Here is a 20,668-nt window from a genome sequence, read left to right as displayed (position 1 = left end):
TCTCCAAACCACAGCTCCCGCCAGTCTCCAAAATTCATTGTGGATATACTTAAAACCACTGAAGTGTAAAAAACAAAACAAAACTCATTGCCAACATTGTAAAAAAAGGCATTTATTAAATGTCAAATTGCACATTAGATAATCATTGCCCACTGAGAGCTTACAATCCACAGCGAAAACTGATAATATATCAAAAACAAAATTGAGACATTAAACAGAAGGGTGCACGGGTAGTTCAGTCATTAGAATGCCCGCCTTTCATGAGGGAGACCCAGGTTCGATTCCTGGACCATGCACCCCATCCCCACCAAAAAACCCAAAAACAACAACAACAAAACATTCAAGAGAAGAAATCAAATCATTGGAGGTAGAAACAGAACTTATACACGTCGTATGTTATACAACATACTTTGGAGGTATCCAAAAGAACTGGAGAGTGCAGCATTTTCTCAGGTTACATAAACATGTCGTATCCCCCTGTTCCCTAGACTGTTAATACAAGGAATATCAGTTAAAAAAAAAAAAAAGAAAGAAAAAAACAGCTTAGAAAGATGGGTAATGGTATCTTGTTATCAGATCAATAGTTCTTCCAATCTACAAAAGTGAAATAGGTAGGCACTTCTAATATGCATATTTTGGTTACTTTTTTAAACAGATGGTCAAAGCAAAAACCACTTTCCTACTGAAATCCTACAGGGATAACAAGTTTAATGAATCATTCAAAATACACTCTATTCACACAAACAAGATACTATGCCTCCTTTGTACACATATGCCGTAAACAGGCAGATAATTTTAGCAAAACTCTTAAGTTTCAGATTACATGACATCTTATGCTGCAGTCATCAGAACACTGCCATTTAATTATGTGGAATTCCAGGAGTCAAAAGTCTAAAATAACATTTACTGTGAACAGCCACTTTAATTTCCTGAATTCTTGGGTTAGTCATTTTCTGCATTAATGGGGAAGATGTGAATAGAAGCAAACAAGATCTAAACAAAAATATTTTGAGTGAAAATCCTCTGAAAATGAATTCCACAATTTTTAAAATCACAAAATGTAACGCCCTGACATCTGAATTCGACTGGAATGAGCCATTTCAGCATTAATGAGTGTTTAAAGATATTCCCTGATATTCCAGCAATCATATTACAGACTCAGTACATATTTTCATCACTACATCAATAACAAAACCAAGCAATTCGTTCAAGAGCTGATATCTTCAACAAAGCTTTCAATCTGCAAAGTAAAAGTCTGTGCTGCAAACTACATTTTGTATACTTGCCTTTAGTTTTACATCCCTATATTAATTTTTATCCAGTGTTTGTTAATAACACCTAACATGGTAGGCTGTCTGAATTAATATGGTAAATCTATGAATGACAAACTTGTGGAATCTATGTCCATCAGTTGGCACTATAAATATAAGGGTTAAAAGCCATCATCATAAAAACAGCATGGATCTCAGTGGTGTGACACTGGTCTGTTCCTTCAACTTTCTGGGGTCAGAGCAGCTTGAATTACATCCAGGAAACCTGTTTAGGTACAAGTACACAATAAGGCATCAACTTTTCTTTTCCACAGTAGCTAACACTTGGGGATTTTTATTTTGTTTGTTCCCCTTTTTTCTGCACAGCAATTAGACCAAAAAGCCATTTTAATTATGTACGTGTATGTTAATGTTTCTATGAAAATGCTATTTTTCTAACTTTTTATTGAGGTTTGGCATAATCTTCCAAAATCTGGAGAAAAAAGAAAACTGCAAAACTCTGAGAGGTTAATTGTAAAAAACGCCTCATCTAGAAAGGTGAATTTCAATATTGTGGGGCAGAATAAGATTCCTTGCTCCCATGTGATTCCTTGGGAGGAAGGAAAGGATGACAGCTACCTCTTTTAGGCCTGCACCATTCTGTTCAAGTGCCTTCTAGGATACTCTCTCTCCAGGAGCTGTGCCAGTGGGGCCTATTTTCCAAGTTCATTCACCATCCCACAACTCTTTAACTCAAATGTTAGAGCCCTTAATGTGTGCTGGGGCACTGTACCAGCTTCTAGCATCAAGGGCAAAAGCAGGAGAACAGGGAGGTAGCACTTTTGTTGATATTTAACAAAAATCATTATATCCCAGAGTTGGCTAATAAGAAATTTAACTGGTGACATTCTACCCAATTTAAAGCATTCTACACAATGTAAAGCACCACAGAGAGAGAGAGAGACCTGATGAAGAAAAATCTCCAGAGGGGCTTGCTTTTTGATACAAGACCCTGAAGCTTTGGCAGACTGGTGTCCTCTATCCTAAAAATGGAGACACCAGAAGCAAAGATCCAAATTTGACCTTGATATATAGAGTACATGGTCTCAATTGTGGATCTGCAAGCAAGAAAAACACAAGAACAAAAGAGGAAAAAGGAGTGGATGTGCTCAGTTGGGCTGTTGGTTTTGGTTTTCTTCACTCACCAACAATATCTTCTTGCCTCTACTCAGGTTAACAGCTTAGCACAGTAGCCAGCATCTTTTTGTACACTCAGTTTTCAATTTGTTGCTCTGTAGAAGGACCATGTGTTCCAGGGACTACCTTCCATCCAATTAGGCCTATAGAGGTCTTTTGTTTTCTTGTTTGTTATAGAGGCCTTATATTTGCTCATGAGATTTCTCAGTGATAAATCCCATTTTAGCAAATAACATAGTTTAACAATCTTACACCCTGAGCAAAAAGCCTTTTGATGTAAGTATGCAATAAAATTTATAAAAAGAAATGCTATATGTGTATATATTTACAAAATCCTGGGGCTCTTTGCTATTATTAATCATTCTATTTAACAATATTTTGCTACATTATCTATGGTATTAGTATCTAAAGAACCTATATACTGTCAAGGATTCTGGCTAAACTAACAATTTTTGGTATGTATTTTTCTTTGGAGATGGGAAAAACTAAAAAAAAAACAACAAAAACTAAAACCTTAAGTACTGTCTGTAGAGTTTACAGTCTCTGCTCTGCTTGTAGGGATGAAGACTTGAACTTCAGGTCCTGGAGAGTCCTTCTGCTGCTTTATAACTGAACACCTAAGCTAGACTTTGGATAAGACACAAAGGGGATCTGAAATACAAGTCCAAAGGACTCCATCATGACCAGCTGTTTGCAGTGCTTATAACTGATGAGAATTCCAACAATTAATGCAGTATGGCAGCATACATGGCTTTGGTTAAAGTGACCCGAGTTTAAATGTCAACTTCATCTCATCGCTACTTTTGTATCTCAGGCAAGGTTATCACTTTACCCTTTGTGGCTTAGGTCTCCTCACTAAAAGAATGGAGACAGTTCCTTCCCTTTCACAGATTTAGGTGTATCTAGCATGCTCACTAAAACAGTTACTATTACTCAGCCCAAGACACATAATGTGCTTTGACGGAGATCTGAAGGCAAATCAAGGGTTGCCTTTGAGAGGGGCAGGCTCTGCCACCATCTCGAACCCAAGAACCAGGAAAGGGCTGTAGTGAGGCTGCCAAAACACCCTGCCAACACTCAAATCACAAGGGCAATACCTGCCAGGGGCATCAGAACTCAGAAGGGGAAAACCACGGTTATTAACAGCCATCAAGAGTAACTAATCCATTCATTTGGGAACTTACATACAGGAAATGAAAAGGCTTCCAAAATTCTTTAGAAACTCACATGTAAAACAATAACTTCATACAAATATTAGTTAATGCAAAAACAAGTATAAACCATATAAAAGTACTCTCCTAGATTCTATATCTGCAGAACTGGCAAAAAAATAAATAAATTCTCCCCTTTCAAAACCTTATTTGGAAAGCAAGTAAACAAAATTAAAAGAACTCTAGCAATAACCTTCATTTAAATGAAAACTGAATCTAAAAAAAAAAGCACTGTATTTCTCAGACTCATAAAAACAGATTTTGAACAGTAACTGAGCATCCTAGAATCCTGGCTTCATTCGCTAGACATGTGACATCAAGTATGTTTCCTCAGTTATAAAACAGAAATAATACTGCCTACATCAAGGTGTGGTGAGAGTTAAATGATAAACATATAAGGAGTATAAGGCACTTAGCACAGTGCTGGCACAAAAAGTAACTGTTTTCCACTGTATAGACACTAAAAAACAGAAGCATCAAAGAAAATTTTTTCTCTATACAGTGCTTTTCATGTAGGTTTGCTGATGAATGTTGAGGTGCATCTTCAACCTGAAATTTTCTCACACATGGTGCATTTAAATGGTTCCTCTCCTACGTGGCTTTTCTGGCGGCATGCAAGTTCTGAGTCCAAAATAAAACTTTCTACACAGATTTTGCACTTATGGGGCTTCTCCCTTCTATGAACATTCTGATGGGAAATAAGCTCAGAGATATCAAGAAAGGTGGTCTCACACTTGAGGCATTTTAAGGGTTTGAACGTTGGGAATGAAAGTAAACTTTCCTCACAATGGTTGAATGCTTTTTCCCCCTTGGGGCCCTTCTTGGGATGGACAAGGTGTGGGGAATGCCCCAGGTTCTTCCCATCCCTAGTGGACTGGGACTGACTTGCCAATGTGTGAGTTTTCTTATGCAAAGCAGGATTCATTTTCTGACTAAAATATTTCCCATGCTTAGCATACATATGGGCCTGTTCTGCACTATGGGTTTTCTGATGCTTTGCCAATCCTGGGAGCCACATAAAGCCTCTCCTGCATAAGCCACATGTATATGATTTCTCCTTTACATGGATATTCATGTGCTGAGACAGATGTGAGTGCTGGCAGAAGGCGGTGCCATACTCAGCACCTGGGTAAGGCTTTTGGCTGCTATGGATTCTCCTGTGTGTCTTCAGGTTGACTGTATAACTGAAGATTTTCCCACAGTCACCACATTCATACCTTTTCTTACCCAAACGAATTTTCTGATGCGGAACAGGGTATGAATTATTACTGAAGCTCTGGTCACATTCAGGACTCTTACACTCACTACTGGCTTCTTCCCAGGGAAAATCAAGGATTTCAGAAAGTGCTCTGGTTCCTAAACATTGAGATAGTTCTACCAGTGGGGTATGATTTTCAATGGTAACTAAAAGGCTTCTGAGACTTTTTCTGCAAATGGGTGTTCCAGTTGATATTGTCCCTTCAGGGCTTTCAGCTTCATCCTCAGCAGATTCTTCCGGATAACAGACAAGGGGTATGGCAATGGAGCATTTTTCTAAGGCAAGCTCTTCAAGTTCCATAGACTCTAGACTTAACTGCTGATTAACCTCCACCTCGCTTTCCCCACCTGTTGATAAAAACAAAACAAAGCAGAACATAGACAACACCCTCTATGCTGGGTATGTGCTGGGGAAAGGACAAGCTAAGAAAGAATCAGAAGACTAGGAAACTGTAGAAGGATTATTCTATAACCCAGACACTGATAACATGCAAAATCAGGAGTCAACAAACTCTACTGGCTTCCCAAAGGATCCAGTTCCAGGTGAACATGCAAGGGGAGGGAGCAGAGAATAACTATAACCAAGTAAGGGTGTTAACAGGATAGGTGCTAAGAATAATCCCGAGAGACCCTGTCTAGAGGTGGGGTGTTCTAGTCAGTCTATGTAGGACTCAGTTTTTAATATCTTAAACTATTCAATGTGACAGCTGAGCCATCACAATTGAACAGTGACTGGGATTCCTATTTGTTAAAATAAATAAATAACAATGAAAGAAGACCCATCTCTCACACCCTATACAAAAGTTAACTCAAAATGGATCAAAGATCTAAACATTAGGTCTAAGAACATAAAACAGTTAGAGGAAAATGTTGGGAGATATCTTATGGATCTTACAACTGGAGGCGGTTTTATGGACCTTAAACCTAAAGCAAGAGCACTGAAGAAGGAAATAAATAAATGGGAACTCCTCAAAATTAAACACTTTTGTGCATCAAAGAACTTCATCAAGAAAGTAGAAAGACAGCCTTCACAATGGGAGACAATATTTGGAAATGATATATCAGATAAAGGTCTAGTATCCAGAATTTATAAAGAGATTGTTCATCTCAACAACAAAAAGACAGCCAACCCAATTACAAAATGGGAAAAAGACTTGAACAGACACCTCTCAGAAGAGGAAATACGGATGGCCAAGAGGCACATGAAGAGATGCTCAATGTCCCTGGCCATTAGAGAAATGCAAATCAAAACCACAATGAGATATCATCTCACACCCACCAGAATGGCCATTATCAACAAAACAGAAAATGACAAGTGCTGGAGAGGATGCGGAGAAAGAGGCACACTTATCCACTGTTGGTGGGAATGTCAAAGGGTGCAACCACTGTGGAAGGCAGTTTGGCGGTTCCTCAAAAAGCTGAATATAGAATTGCCATACGACCCAGCAATACCATTGCTAGGTATCTACTCAAAGGACTTAAGGGCAAAGACACAAACGGACATTTGCACACCAATGTTTATAGCAGCATTATTTACAATTGCAAAGAGATGGAAACAGCCCAAATCTCCATCAACAGAAGAGTGGCTAAACAAACTGTGGTATATACATACGATGGAATATTATGCAGCTTTAAGACAAGATAAACTTATGAACCATGTAATAACATGGATGGACCTAGAGAATATTATGCTGAGTGAATCCAGCCAAAAACTAAAGGACAAATACTGTATGGTCCCACTGATGTGAACGGACATTCGAGAATAAACTTGAAATATGTCATTGGTAACAGAGTTCAGCAGGAGTTAGAAACAGGGTAAGACAATGGGTAATTGAAGCTGAAGGGATACAGACTGTGCAACAGGACTAGATACAAAAACTCAAAAATGGACAGCACAATAATACCTAATTGTAAAGTAATCATGTTAAAACACTGAATGAAGCTGCATCTGAGCTATAGGTTTTTGTTTTGTTTTGTTTTGTTTTGATTTTACTATTATTACTTTTATTTTTTTCTCTATATTAACATTCTATATCTTTTTCGGTTATGTTGCTAGTTCTTCTAAACCAATGCAAATGTACTAAGAAATGATGATCATGCATCTATGTGATGATGTTAAGAATTAATGATTGCATGTGTAGAATGGTATGATCTCTAAATGTTGGGTTAATTTCTTTTTTTCCGTTAATTAAAAAAAAAAAAGAGAGAAGGGATAATTGGAGATGAAGGGATACAGACTGTACAACGGGACTGGATATAAAAACTCAGAAATGGACAGCACAATACTACCCAATTGTAATGCAATTATGTTAAAACACTGAATGAAGCTGCATGTGAGGTATAGGTTTTTTGTTTTTGTTTTTTTTGTTTTTTTTTTCTTTCTATTATTGTTTTAATTCTTATTCTGTTGTCTTTTTATTTCTTTTTCTAAATCGATGCAAATGTACTAAGAAATGATGAATATGCAACTATGTGATGTTATTAAGAATTACTGATTGTACATGTACATTGAATTGATTTCTAATTGTTTTGTTAATTCTTTTTTAATTAATAAAAAAAAAAAGAATTAATGATTGCATGTGTAGAATGGTATGATCTCTAAATGTTGGGTTAATTTCTTTTTTTCCGTTAATTAAAAAAAAAAAAAAAAAGAGAAGGGATAATTGGAGATGAAGGGATACAGACTGTACAACGGGACTGGATATAAAAACTCAGAAATGGACAGCACAATACTACCCAATTGTAATGCAATTATGTTAAAACACTGAATGAAGCTGCATGTGAGGTATAGGTTTTTTGTTTTTGTTTTTTTTGTTTTTTTTTCTTTCTATTATGTTTTAATTCTTATTCTGTTGTCTTTTTATTTCTTTTTCTAAATCGATGCAAATGTACTAAGAAATGATGAATATGCAACTATGTGATGTTATTAAGAATTACTGATTGTACATGTAGATTGGAATGATTTCTAATTGTTTTGTTAATTCTTTTTTTAATTAATAAAAAAAAAATAATAAAATAAAATAAAACAAATAAATAAATAAAAGGATGAGTATTTTTCTAGCATAACAAGAAACCCTGATTATCAGAAATAGTTATGTTACCAAGAGAGTTTCCAAAAATTTCTTTACCCCTCACTGAAGAAAAGATCTTGAGCCTGCCAAAAAGCAGTCCTTTTTAATATTTTCCCAAATACACTTCCATTTATAATGTCAGTATATGGATAGAAAATAGGCCTTCCCTTCCAAAGAAACAAATCCCTATGATTGTTCCAGCTGGAAAGGGTTTCTGGGCTGCAGTGTAGACCATGGGAACCCAAACAGTACTTTAATGATTTGAGGAGAGTGAGTTCAGAGTTCAGTGATACCAACATAGCTAGAATTTGAGGACAAAATACTAGAGATAAGAGAGATGCCTAGCAGAAGGTTCTGGAGATCAACATGGGGTCCCAGACTTTGGCTGAGTACTGATCTGCAGGTGCATGAGAAGAAATTACTCGAAACCAGGGAAAGAATCACTGAAAAAGAATAGACAGAACAATTCCCAGAGTTCACACAATTAGTTCATGTTTCCACCAGACAAAGTTAAAGACCTCCTAACACACGAGGCATCAGGCAGCATTCTCAGAAATATAATGCCTTAGCTGTGGGTCAAATCAGCTCTAGACTTAAAGTAGATCTGAATGTACCGTAACAAAGCAAAGAAGCAAGACTTGAAAGTATCAAACTGATTCCAAGTAGCTTACTGTACCCCAAAACAAAACCCACAAATATATATATTTTAAATACAACAAAATCCAGCACCCAATTACATACACTTCATAACGTCCAACATCTAATCAAAACTTACCAGACATGTAAAGAGCAGAAAAACAGGAGGAAATATCAATCAATAGAAAAGACCCAGAAATGACACAGATGATAACATTAGCAGAACGGATGCTAAAATGGAAATATATGCCCCATATATTTAAGAAAATAGAGGAAAACATCAATATGGTAAAGAGACATGGAAGATATAAATAAAATTAGAGTTATGGGATAGTTTAGATACTCAACTCTAGTCAGAGATAAAAATCTACTCAGGCATAGAAATACTTTGTATACGGTTCCCCTTCAGTGAAAAAGGCAGAACATCATCTTAAAAGTAAATCAATTTCCAATCTTTAGCAAATGACAGTAACCTATCGTAACTGTTTTCCCAAGTAAAACTGAAAATTTGAGATTACGAAGGACTAACAAGTCTCATGTACATACACAATCACTGTACTACACTAGATTGTTTTTTAAAGTCAATTCATATATGACATCTGCTCTCCCTTGCAAATTCTTGTAATAGCCACATTAAATTACCCAGGGATAGGTCCTACTCCCCCCAAACAAAATGTGGATGAGGCATGAAATCCTAATCTTAGAATGACCAAAGTTTCTAAACACAGTGCGGGCGGAAAAAAAAATTTCCTTACTCAGCAAGGCCATATCCTCCAAACATTCCTGTGCAACGTCTCTGCTGAGAGACCTCTGGGCAGGGTGCAGACTCACACATTCCTCTTGGGAAAAATACACAGCCAGATCTTCAAACAGCACTGGTCCCTGAAACAACATTACATCCCATATGAGTACAGGAGACCTCAGGGCCACCCCACTCCCACCCCCATTCAGTCTAGAAAGGCAGATAAGAGGTTGAAACATCAAATGCAAAGGAGAAAAGGGCTTGGAGTGAAATGTTTCTGAGTGGTGGATATAAAGTATAATGAGTCCTAAGGGCTGCGGTTGAGGGTTGGGAGGAGAATAACGTAGACATAAATTCTGAGTAAGGACTGAATAAGGACAAAGATAGTAAACTGTGAAAATGGTGTAGTCTATCCTGGAAGATTAAAGATGAGTGAACAACTCTTAGGGGTGTGCTAAAGAAGACTGAGCAGTCCAGAGAGAGAAAACAGATGACTCTAGGACTCTCCTAACAGCCTTCCTTTTTCTATTTTCTCTCTTTCTTCCCATGACACTCACTGTTAAGTTCACTGTAGTACCTCATCCAGGCCTACTCTTCCTTCTCTACGTTTACCAGTCCTATAAATCAGAATTTTGGTGTGAATAAGAATCATCTGGAATATCTATTTGTGTTGTTTTTAATTCAACATGCGCAGAGTGAAGCCTAGAACACTGCAATTTTGAGAAGTAGTCCAGAAAAACTAAGAAAATCTGCTACAGACTCCTCCAAGGGGCGATGCTCCCAGCGCGTGGTCTAAAAACAAGAATTTGCTAGGTTACTTCTCCTCCGTGTCCAGTATAGAAACTAAGCGTGGTGAAAGGGCTATTTGGGCATTGGGAAACCGGAACTTGGACAGGAAGCAGGGCCCACGCCTCACCTGGGCCGCAGTTGCCGGGGGCAAGGACGCCATTCCTGAGGTGTGCCTTCAAGTCGCCACAGGGATTTCGGAACAAAGCTGCAAGGGGAGAAAAGATAGTTCTCAGAGAAACCAATTTGGCCTCAAAACTCCTCCTCGCACCTCCAGGCTCCCTCGCTTCCCCAAATCCCTGTAAGACCTAAGCTCCTCTCCCCAGCCCGGTTGACCGAGCCCCCAATGACCGCGATGGGGCTAATGACCTTAGAAAGCCTCGACCCACTCGAGAAGAAGCAACAGGAAGCAAAGCCCGACTGAGCGCGAAGACCCACAGCCGTTGCCACCGACAGACTCCCGCGCTCTACTCCTCGCGTTAGCTGGGGCTGCCGGGAGAGCTGGCAAAGCAGCCCGCCCCTAGACGTAATATAGCGTCTTGGCCTGTGATTGGTCTGCGTGACCCGAGGGGCGTCCTTCTTGAGCGTTGACCGTCGAGCACCGTAATGGAGGATCTAAGGACCGCTGGGAATGCTGGGAGATGTAGTTTTCCCTCCGTTTCTCCAAGTAAGTATTTCCGGTTCCGCTGTCTGGGTCTCCCCCGTGAGCGTCGTGCCTGGTGAGCAGTCGAAGTGCGGCGTCAGTGCGACTGCCCGACGGACGTAGTGTTTACGAGAGGAATGGAAGCAGGAATACCGGGAGGTATTCCTGAGAGAGTCGATAACGAAATGTGTCTTCGGCCGGCAGTGCCCTGTTGCCCTGGCACTTGGGTCTGGCAGGAGTGAAGCGAATGAGAGTCCAGGACTTAAGCCTGAGCAGGCCGCTGGGTGTTAGGCGGATGGCTGTGCCAGGGGCCGTAAAGCAGGGCCTAATGCGTTTACACAGTTCAAATCGGCCGAGTTGCTCGTGTCCTACCCGGAGAATTCTAGGGGCATCGTGTCCAGCGGCCGCAGCCTCGGGCAGGAGGAGAGCCATTGGTTGGCTTTGCGAGACGTTGTGTTCCGCTTGGTACCTCTTATTCAACCTGCCCCAGTGCCGGATATTTCCCATTTACCGAGACGGGGTGCCGTGGTGTAGAGAATTAGAGTTAGAAAATTGCGCTCCTTCCCTCTACTTTGCTTCGGTGGTGTCAGTCAATTTGCATCTTAGTTTTCTTCAGCTGCCTAGAGCGCTCCTGGCTACCTCAGAGGGTAGTTTCAAAGATACGATAATGTAAATGAAAGAAATTGTCACCTTACAAAAGTTAGTAAGAAAAAAGAAAAAAACGTAAAGGCATAAAGGATAGACCCTTAATAGAAAATTGTGAATAAGAATCTCAATATATATGTTCTTATTCTAGTGTTTAGCACGTGCCTGTACCTAAAAGGTTTGCTCAGTGGATGGTTGTGTTATTATCAAAACAAAAGTATCAGAGTTGACAAATGAAGTAGTGGCATTTGATGGAGTAGCAGATAGGGATACTTCCAACTGTAAGTAACAGAAAACCCCAAAAAAGATGTTCAAAGATAGGGCAGTTACAGGTTGGTTAATTCAGTGACTCAAGGACATGGAGGCTCCAATGCTTCCAAATTTCTGCTTTGTCATCCTTGGCACGTTGATGAAGATGACAGCGAATCCAGATAATACCTGTAGACATGATTTCAAGCTAAAAAGAGGAGTGTTTTCTTCCAAGTTTGGCTTTATTAGGAAGGAAAATCTTCCCCTAGGCCCTCAAGGAGATGTCCCTCAATCATTATCAAGAGTAAAAAGACTACCGTGACTGGTTTTGACCCATTATGATTCACCACCTGGCAATGGGGAAAGGACCCAGCCTCCCCTGACTGTCAACCTACAGTATAAGGGCTCTGTTGTAAAAGAAAAAGAGGAAAGTGGAATAGATAATCAGATAGGTAACCAATCAGATAGGATCTGCCACAAGTGATGTCTGTTGACAGCTAGCTAAGAGTAAGGCCTTGCGGGGATGAGTCGCAAAAGGGGTATTTACAGAACCAGTGTCCCAGGAGGAAACAGAAAGGTACTGAAAGAAAAGGGTGGAAGAATGATTAAGGATAAGCTCCCCTTTGGGCTAGACAATTCAAAGCATAAACGTTGAAGAAAAGCTCCCAGTCTGCTACATAGAGGCCTGTGTTTATCCCAGAGCCGCAGTGCTGCTCAAGTTGTCTTCTTTCCCCTCTTCCTTCTGCTTCTTTTCCTCCTATGTATATTTAATGGTGTTCTTATTTCGGGGGTATCTCATTTTGGGCTCAGAGTCTCCTGATCTGGATTTTCAAGGCTCTTGAACCCTGTTCCCATTATTACAAAGAAATACATACATTTTTCAATGATTAGAAATTAAGTTTGTGATAACACAATGAATAGCCAGAGAGAGGGTTATCCCTAAAACGGGAAAGGAAGCAAAATCTTCCCTAGATCTTCTAGGAGCTAATGACCAAAACTAAATGAGTATACCAGAAAAGGGGAATTGAATGCTTGGAATCTTGCTAAAAATAAATGTGAGATACAAAGTCCAAGATAGACCAAGAGTCAAAGAATAAGATGACTAGCTCAATTTTTTAATATTAGAAATTCTGTTATATATTAAATGACAGATTTTAATGATCAAAACTTAAAAATCCCCGTTTGCCAAGTTTATCCATTTCAGCCTTGAACTGATGATGATGATAATAATCTGTTTGTACTGAAATTCTTCCAATACCTAAATATGTGCTTCCTCTGGAAAACATCATCTTTGGGAGATAAAAATAATTTTTTATTATTACAAATAAGTAATTTGCAAATTTTATAAAGTTAGAAATAATATAGATAAGAAAATAAAAGCACCACATTCCTATCATCCAGAGATCACGACTGTTAACTCTTAAGTATATATGTGTTCCTTGGTGACTTTTAACAAATCCAGCCTGCATTTTTTCACAAGGTTTGGTGTTTTTCCTGGAAGGTGTTGCTTTTTAGGGTTCATTATTTAAAAATAAGTATGGCTCTGGTCCTTGCGGCCTTTTAGTGAATCCTTCATGAGCTGTCATGACTGGAAATTGGCAGGGCTTTCTCACGGTTGCACTAAAGGGGTCTAGGTAAGTAGGAATGCCTTTCTGCCCTACTTTGGCAGTTTTTCTCGCAAGTGTCCAGAATACCTGGGCTGAGCAGTTAGAAAACTTGATGTTCAGCAGTATCCAATCTCTTATTGAAGGGAAAATAACTGCCGCTCATACCTGCATACCTTGCATTCAATAATAACAAGAGGCTCTCATGATTTTGAAGCTCCGGTCACCTCGAGCTGCAGACAGTAGACCTTCTATCACAAAGAGGCTCTGGCTCTAAACTGTCTTCAACATGTTATCCCCTACCAGAAAGTGGCTTTGTTCTATGACAACTCTAACAGGATTATTTTTCAATGGCTGAGGCCAGAGATGCTTCCTAAGAAATTCTGGACCTACTGGTGCTGATTAATTCTGAGGAATGGAGAGGGTAATGAGATCTGCAGGGAACCCAGATTAGACATAGCAGGGATGGAGGAGAAACAATGGGTTCAGTAGCAGGGGAGAGCACTAAAAACGCCTAGATAATTAGTCACCCCCCACTCCCCCAAAAAGTGTCCATTAGATTGAGAGTTCTGAGATCAGGTGTTTATTTGAGATACACTGGCCTAAGAGTATCAGAGAAGAGGTGACCAGAAGAGAAGTGATGGCCTCACCTCTTTCTGCCCTGCAGCATGCAGAGAGGCTGTACCCGTAGAAACGAGGCTCTGTGCCAGCTGGAGTGGGGAGAAGAGTTTTGGGAGTGAGTCAAAAACATTCTATTTCCTACCATGCATGATGTTCTCATAATTAGAAGAAATGCTGTTTTTGACCTCTCGGTTAGTTTTTTTTTAATTATTAACACTGTATGATAGAAAGGGTTTGCTAGAACAAGTGCTTTCACTTTGCCAGTAGGATGAATAAGTATATTCTCTTGTAATTTGTCCCTACTGTATACATCAGGAGTTTTAAAACTATTCATACCACTTGACCCATGTAAATCCAATTTTAAAATTCCGTCTGCATTCATTAGGCATCTGATTTCATTAGCTCTGTGGAGAGACCCAAGATAACCTTGGCTTAAACAAACAAAAATCTAACCCAGGCTGCTCCAGGCAACTGTTAGGAGCCCAGGCCCCCTCTGCTTTGTGCTCCGCGATCCTCTGGGTGCTTCCTCTCATGACCTTCATCCCATGTCACTCACCAGCACATCTGCATTGCCACCAGCAGGAGAGGGAAAGGGATTGTGCACCCCTTCCTCTTTTTTCTCACCACTCCCCTTCACTTTTTTTTTCTTTATTGGAAAACTAGGTTTATAGAACAAGCATGCATAAAATAGAGGATTCCCATATGCCACCCTATTATTAACACCTTACATTGATGTGGAAAATTTGTTACAATTGATGATAAGCACATTTTTATAATTGTGCTATTAACTATAGACCATGGTTTAACATAGGGTTCACTGTATAGTGTAGTTCCATGGATTTTTAAAATTTTTATCTACTACCATATATACAATCTAACACTTCCCTTTTTAACCACGTTGATGTATATTTCCGTGCTGTTAATTGCATTCACAATGTTGTGCTACCATCACCACCATCTGTTATAAAAACACTTCCATCATTCCAAGTAGGAACTCTGTACATTTTAAACCTTAACTTCTAACTCCCTATGTCCATCCTGTCTCCTGGTAACCTTTATTCTAGATTCTGACTCTTTTTATCTTTATTATTTCAAATCAGTGATATCAACACCATGTCTTCAGACACAGTCACTTTTTTTTTTAATGATAGCACCTTTATTGATACCTTAGAAAAAACATAGGGTTTTTTTAAAAAAATGTTTATTGTGAAATGTAACATATATACAAAAAAGTGATAAATTTCAAAGTACATTTTAGAAAGTAGTTATAGAACAAATTTCAAAGTATTGCATGGGTTAGAATTCCACAATTTCAGGTATTCCCTTTGTTCTAGTTTGCTAGCTGCCAGAATGCAACACACCAGAGACGGATTGGCTTTTAATAAAAGGAAATTTATTTTGTTAGTTCTTCAGAGGAAAGGCAGCTAACTTTCCGCTGAGGTTCTTTCTTACGTGGAAGGCACAGGATGGTCTCTGCTGGTCTTCTCTCCAGGCCCCTGGGTTCCAGCAACTTTCCCCGGGGTGACTTCTTTCTGCATCTCCAAAGGCCTGGGCTGAGCTGCGAGTGCTGAGATGAGGAATGCTGAGCTGCTAGGCTGTGCTACGTTGTGCTCTCATTTAAGCACCAGCCAATTAAGTCAAACGTCACTCATTGCAGCAGACACACCTCCTAGCCGACTGCAGATGTAATTAGCAACAGATGAGGTTTGCGTACCATTGGCTTGTGTCAGCAGCAACAGAACTAGGTATGCTCACCTGGCCAAGTTGACAACTGAATCTAACTACCACACCCTTCTAGCTGCTTTAAGGCACTAGAGACTAAAAAATGCCTCTGACACCTTATTTTGTTACATTTATTTTACCCTTTTTTTTTTTTTTTAACATGGGCAGGCATCAGGAATCAAACCCGGGTCCTCTGGCATAGCAGGCAAGCATTCTTGACTTGACTGACTATAAGTCAGTAGTCATACTCATTTGTTAAATCCTATCTTCTGTGTTACAACTCCTCCCTCTCTTTGATCTTTCTTCCAATCTTTAGGGATATCTCTGCAATGACCTTTTTAACTATTTCATGTTGAAAAGGGGTGTCAGCGTTATTGGGTAGGGGGATGGAACTGATTGATGCTCTCAGAGAGTCTGGGTCCTGTGGGTTTCAGGGTTTATCTGGCCTAGGAATCATCTGAAAGGTTTAGGTTTCTGAAAAATAAGCTTAGTGAGTGAAACTTTTTATGGAGTCTCAGAGCCCTGGGTATTCTTTAGGGTTTGCAGGAATACTGTTGGGTGGGACTTGCCGTACCATGGCAAGTCACAATACCTAGCTGAAGCTTGCATGAGAGTAAGCTCCAGAATAGCCTCTCGACTCTATTTTAAATCTCTTAGCCTCTGACACCTTATTTTGTTACATTTATTTTACCTTGTTTTTTTTTTTAACATGGGCAGGCATCAGGAATCAAACCCGGGTCCTCTGGTATAGCAGGCAAGCATTCTTGCCTGCTGAGCCACCGTGGCCTGCCCTATTTTACCCCTTTTAATCAAGTAGGCATTATCAATCCCATGGTGCCTGGGAGCTCCATGCCTGGGAGTCATGTCCCACATTGTCAGGGAGACTTGCACACCTGGGCGTCATGTCCCAGTAGTGGGGAGGGTAATGATTTAACTTGCAGAATTAAGCCCCTTCCATTTAAGGACAGGACCTGGCGACTGCACCTGTCACTTCTGTTCATATCCCATTAGTTAGAACTGAGTCACAGGGATTCACAACTGCGGTTTGGCCCAACCGCTAAACTATCGGGGACCCTTTACTCCTCAGCTTCTCACTGCTTGCTAGACGACACTGCCGCACGCAGAAAAGGGGCTTGAGCCGGGGGTCTGGGTCCAAGGGGCGCGCGCAGGAGACCTCGCTGCGGGTCTAAAGGACTGGAGGCCAAGTCAATTAAGGTATGAAGCGAGGTAGCTTTATTGTTGGTAGACGCTTATGCCAGGGCCACCAGTAGCTAAAGACCACGAGGCTCGGTGAGCCCTGGATTATATACAGTTTGAGGAGAGGCGGAGTTAGGGTGTGGCCTCCAGGGGAGGGTAGCCAATCACACAGGGAGGACGGATGAGTGACTGTGACCATAGAGATGCTGTTCCTGAGTGTACCCGTAGCAGAGGATGTTGGGTAGGTGGAGGACTAAGGAGAAGACCAATAGGGTTAAAGAGACAAGACTGCACCATCACTAGTCCCGGGTGAGGCTTGTAATTCAGAGGTCTAGAAGAACCAGATGTGCCAAAATGGCGAGGGAGGGAGAGAAAGAGACTAAGCCACCAGGCCAAGAATAAAATTATGCCACACACAACCACATGTCTACCTCTATTATGGCTCAAAAGTGAGTCCTCGTCTGATGCATACAGAATCAATCAGTAGATACCAGAATTTTGAGAAGAGAGTTTATTGCTAAGTGCAATAAATAAGGAGATCAGAAGGCTTATGGATCTTAAATCTGTTTCTGCAAACTGGGGAAACTTTCAGTGTTTTTTAGCATTCAAACAAAGGTAGTCAGGCTTAGGATAATGAGTAAGGTGGTCATTTATGAGATAGCTTATGCTACTTCCTTAATTATCATTAAGGAGACTATGTGCAGGGGCACCCAACTTCAGAATGGCAAAACAAGATTAGGGGATACAAGCAGGGCCAGTCATGACTTGTCTTGTTACTATCCAGTTACAAGCTAAAGGTTATGCAATTTCAAACATAGCATCAGCATTGGAAAAAACAGGCATCTGGATTATAGTTTGGTGGGTTACAACAGTTACAGATATTTGCTTCTGGTTATATTACAATATATCAGAAAGTTAGCATCTGGATAATGATTCAGTAACTATAATTATAATTGTTAATGCTCTGTTACAGCTCAAGGGAGGTTAGAAAGCATAATATTTGTTCCAGATAGCCCAAACCTTAAAAAAAAAAGTGTAGGATTTATTACAATGATAAGAAAGGAGGAAGTAAACATTGAGCACAACTGTCAGTCAGTGCCACATTATCCTAAGGAAATATATTAAAACATTGGGAAAGCTTTATATATATATAGATGCTCATTGCAGAGCTGTCTATAATAAAGAATAGTTGGAAATGACTTAATGTATAAGTATTTTTCCTCCTCCCTGGGATGAAATTTTATTGTAGCCATTTAAGGTGATATTTGGGAGTTTTTAGTAACATGGGAAAATGTTTTCATTATAAATTTAAAATGAGGTACAAAATTGTACATAAAATACCATCAAAATTATTTAAAATGCATCAAAAAGATTCCTAAGAGTCAACCGTATCAGAGGGGCTCATATTACATCAAAGATGGGAGACAGATAAGGAAATAGGGGATGTTTTAGAAATACTAGAAGAGGTTATACAGTCATATCGGTAAACTGGAATAGGAATCATAAATTCCTAATAAATAATTAGTAATATTTTAATTTCATGTACTTTGAAGATATATTTTTTCCATTCAGATTTATTCTGAACTTTTATTGACTGCATTCCTTTGTGCATATCGTATTTGTGAGGTGAGTCAAATTTATGTTCACTATGATATATCTGACTCTCACTCAGTTGTGACCCCTATTTGAAGTATGAGCAGAATTTTGTTGGATTGGAAGTTGAACTTCGGGGTAAATTACTAGTTTTGGTATATGGCAATGCTGATGGATCCACCTAAAGATACAGAAAATCCCCAAACTTTTGACCTGGGCCTTTCTTCTGAGAAATGTTACAGTGTGAAAGGTATGTCTTTCACATAAGTATGCTTTATCTAAATGTATAGGAGTTGGGAAAGGAGTTGTTTGCTTTGCTTGGAGTGAGGGCATCCTTCCTATGTTGACTTTGAACCAGAGCTATGCCCAACCTCTGTGGATACAAAAAAAAGGGGTTCAATTTGTGGTAGCCCTATAAAGGGTAGACACCAGGAATCAGATCAGCCTGTGGGGGAATCTGATGCCATGTGAAAATCCATTCATGACTTCAGTGTGGTTATTTCTTCCTGGGGTCCTCTCATTCTGCTCATCTCTTCTGCTCAGAGTATTTTACAGCAAACCAAAACAACAGAACTAAAAGAAAGGGAGGGAGGAAGGAAGGAGTATCAAAAAGAGCAACGTGGTAATTGGAGCTGTATGTGCCCCAGAAAACATGTTCTTAAAGCTAATCCATTCCTGTGGGTGTGAATCCATTGTGTAAGTAGGGTCATTTGATAAGTCAACCTCAGTTAAGATGTGGCCCATCCTTTTCAGGATAGGATTTCATTTTGTTGCTGGAGCCTTTATAAATGGAATGAATATGGAAAGAGAGAAGGAAAGCCACAGAAGCAAGAAGCTGAAGACAGTGTAACCCAAAAGAGAAGGGAGAGACTAGCAGAGGCCACGTGGCAGAGAAGTCAGGGGTCACTGGCAGCTGGTCTTCAGGAAGAAAGCAGTGCCTGTGCGATGCCTTGATTTGGACTTTTTTTTTTTCCAGCCTCAAACTGTAAGCTAATAAGTTCCCATTGCTCAAGCTGAACCGTTTCATGGTATCTGCTCCCAGCAGCCTAGGAAACTAAAACAAGACTTAAGAAAACATAGTAATGCTGAGTGAGTGATTATCTTAAGGTTTTTTTTTTTCTTCTTTACTTTTCGGTATTTTTCTTATTTATTACAGTGAGTGTGCATTACTTTCAGAGTTAGCAGAGTAATTAAGCCAGGACTCTGGAGTTAGCTTGCCTGAGTTGAAATTGCTCCTAACAGCTTAATAGCTATGACACCTTGTGCTAATTATTTAGCCTCACTAAACCTCAGTTTCCTTAGCTGCAAAATAGGAAAAAAGATTACAGCTACCCCAGGGAATTGTTAGGATGATTAAATGAAATAATATACATTGAATACTACTTGGCACAAAGGGAGTATTAGCGTTACAATTGGAAAAAAAAATGTAAGTAAAAGTATTTTATCAGTGTTTTAGCAATCAGATACAACTAGGTTAAGGTGGTATTTTCGAAGAACTTGAAAGGGGGAAATAAGTGTTTTAAGAATTAAACTAGGAAAATGGGGATAAAATCAGGTTTCTACAGAAATGAAAAGTAACCTTGAGGGTAGTATGTGTTATTGGTAGGAATAAGAAAGTCAGGGCCTGAAAGGTTAATGAGGACACATTAACAGAGGAGAACTGGTCTGCATGGAACCAAGAAAAACAAGAACCAGCAAGAGCTGGCAGATCTAGCATTGCTCATAAACAAGGAATATTAGCCTTGTGGGACAAACATTTCTGACACCAAAGAAGGGTCTGTTGTGTATACTATGGCTTGTGTCAAAATGACTCTTAAGGCTCTCTACCTCCCCTTCCTCTGATACTCTGTTAATAATGAGGCTTCCCAGGAACTCTGATATGGGGAAGGAGTCATGCAACAAGGGGATAGGTATTCCAGCCTGTGCTGGTTTGAAAGGAAGTATGCCCCCTAAGAAAAGCCAAGTTTTAATATAAATCCCATTTCTTAAAGGTAGAATAATCCCTACTCAATACTGTATATTTGAAACTGTAATGAGATCATCTCCCTAGTTGATGTGATTTAGTTAAGAATGGTTATGTTCTTTAATCCTCATTCAGTATTGCTGGCTGGGAGCTTTTTGATTGTTCCCATGGAGATATGACTCATCCAATTGTGTGTATTAATTTTTGAGTAGAGGGAGATGTTGTGACTCCACCTATTCCAAGTGGGCCTTGACTGGAATCCTTTAAAAGAGGAAACCTTT

General features: G+C 39.6%; 2 protein-coding genes across 2 annotated transcripts in view; one reads left to right on the top strand and one right to left on the bottom strand.

Moving 5' to 3' along the window:
* Positions 1-502: 502 nt before the first annotated feature.
* ZNF597 (zinc finger protein 597) lies at positions 503-10,853 on the bottom strand. The gene is made up of 4 exons (XM_077141994.1): positions 10,520-10,853; positions 10,281-10,358; positions 9,378-9,504; positions 503-5,263 (listed from the first exon to the last, which is right to left on the bottom strand). Exons 2-4 carry the CDS (start codon positions 10,311-10,313, stop codon positions 4,203-4,205), a joined length of 1,221 nt encoding a protein of 406 aa, XP_076998109.1. The 5' UTR covers positions 10,314-10,358; positions 10,520-10,853; the 3' UTR covers positions 503-4,202.
* The window catches only part of NAA60 (N-alpha-acetyltransferase 60, NatF catalytic subunit), a 60,404-nt gene continuing 50,486 nt past the window's right edge, over positions 10,751-20,668 (top strand). Inside the window, exon 1 of the mRNA XM_077141995.1 lies at positions 10,751-10,817. Coding sequence (XP_076998110.1) covers positions 10,782-10,817 — 36 coding nt within the window. The 5' untranslated portion in view covers positions 10,751-10,781. The remainder of the gene's footprint in view (positions 10,818-20,668) is intronic.

Source organism: Tamandua tetradactyla, chromosome 23 (genome assembly GCF_023851605.1).
Source record: "Tamandua tetradactyla isolate mTamTet1 chromosome 23, mTamTet1.pri, whole genome shotgun sequence".
Lineage (NCBI taxonomy): Eukaryota > Metazoa > Chordata > Mammalia > Pilosa > Myrmecophagidae > Tamandua > Tamandua tetradactyla.
Note: the sequence above shows the minus strand (reverse complement) of the source record. Positions and strands in the feature narration are given on the sequence as shown.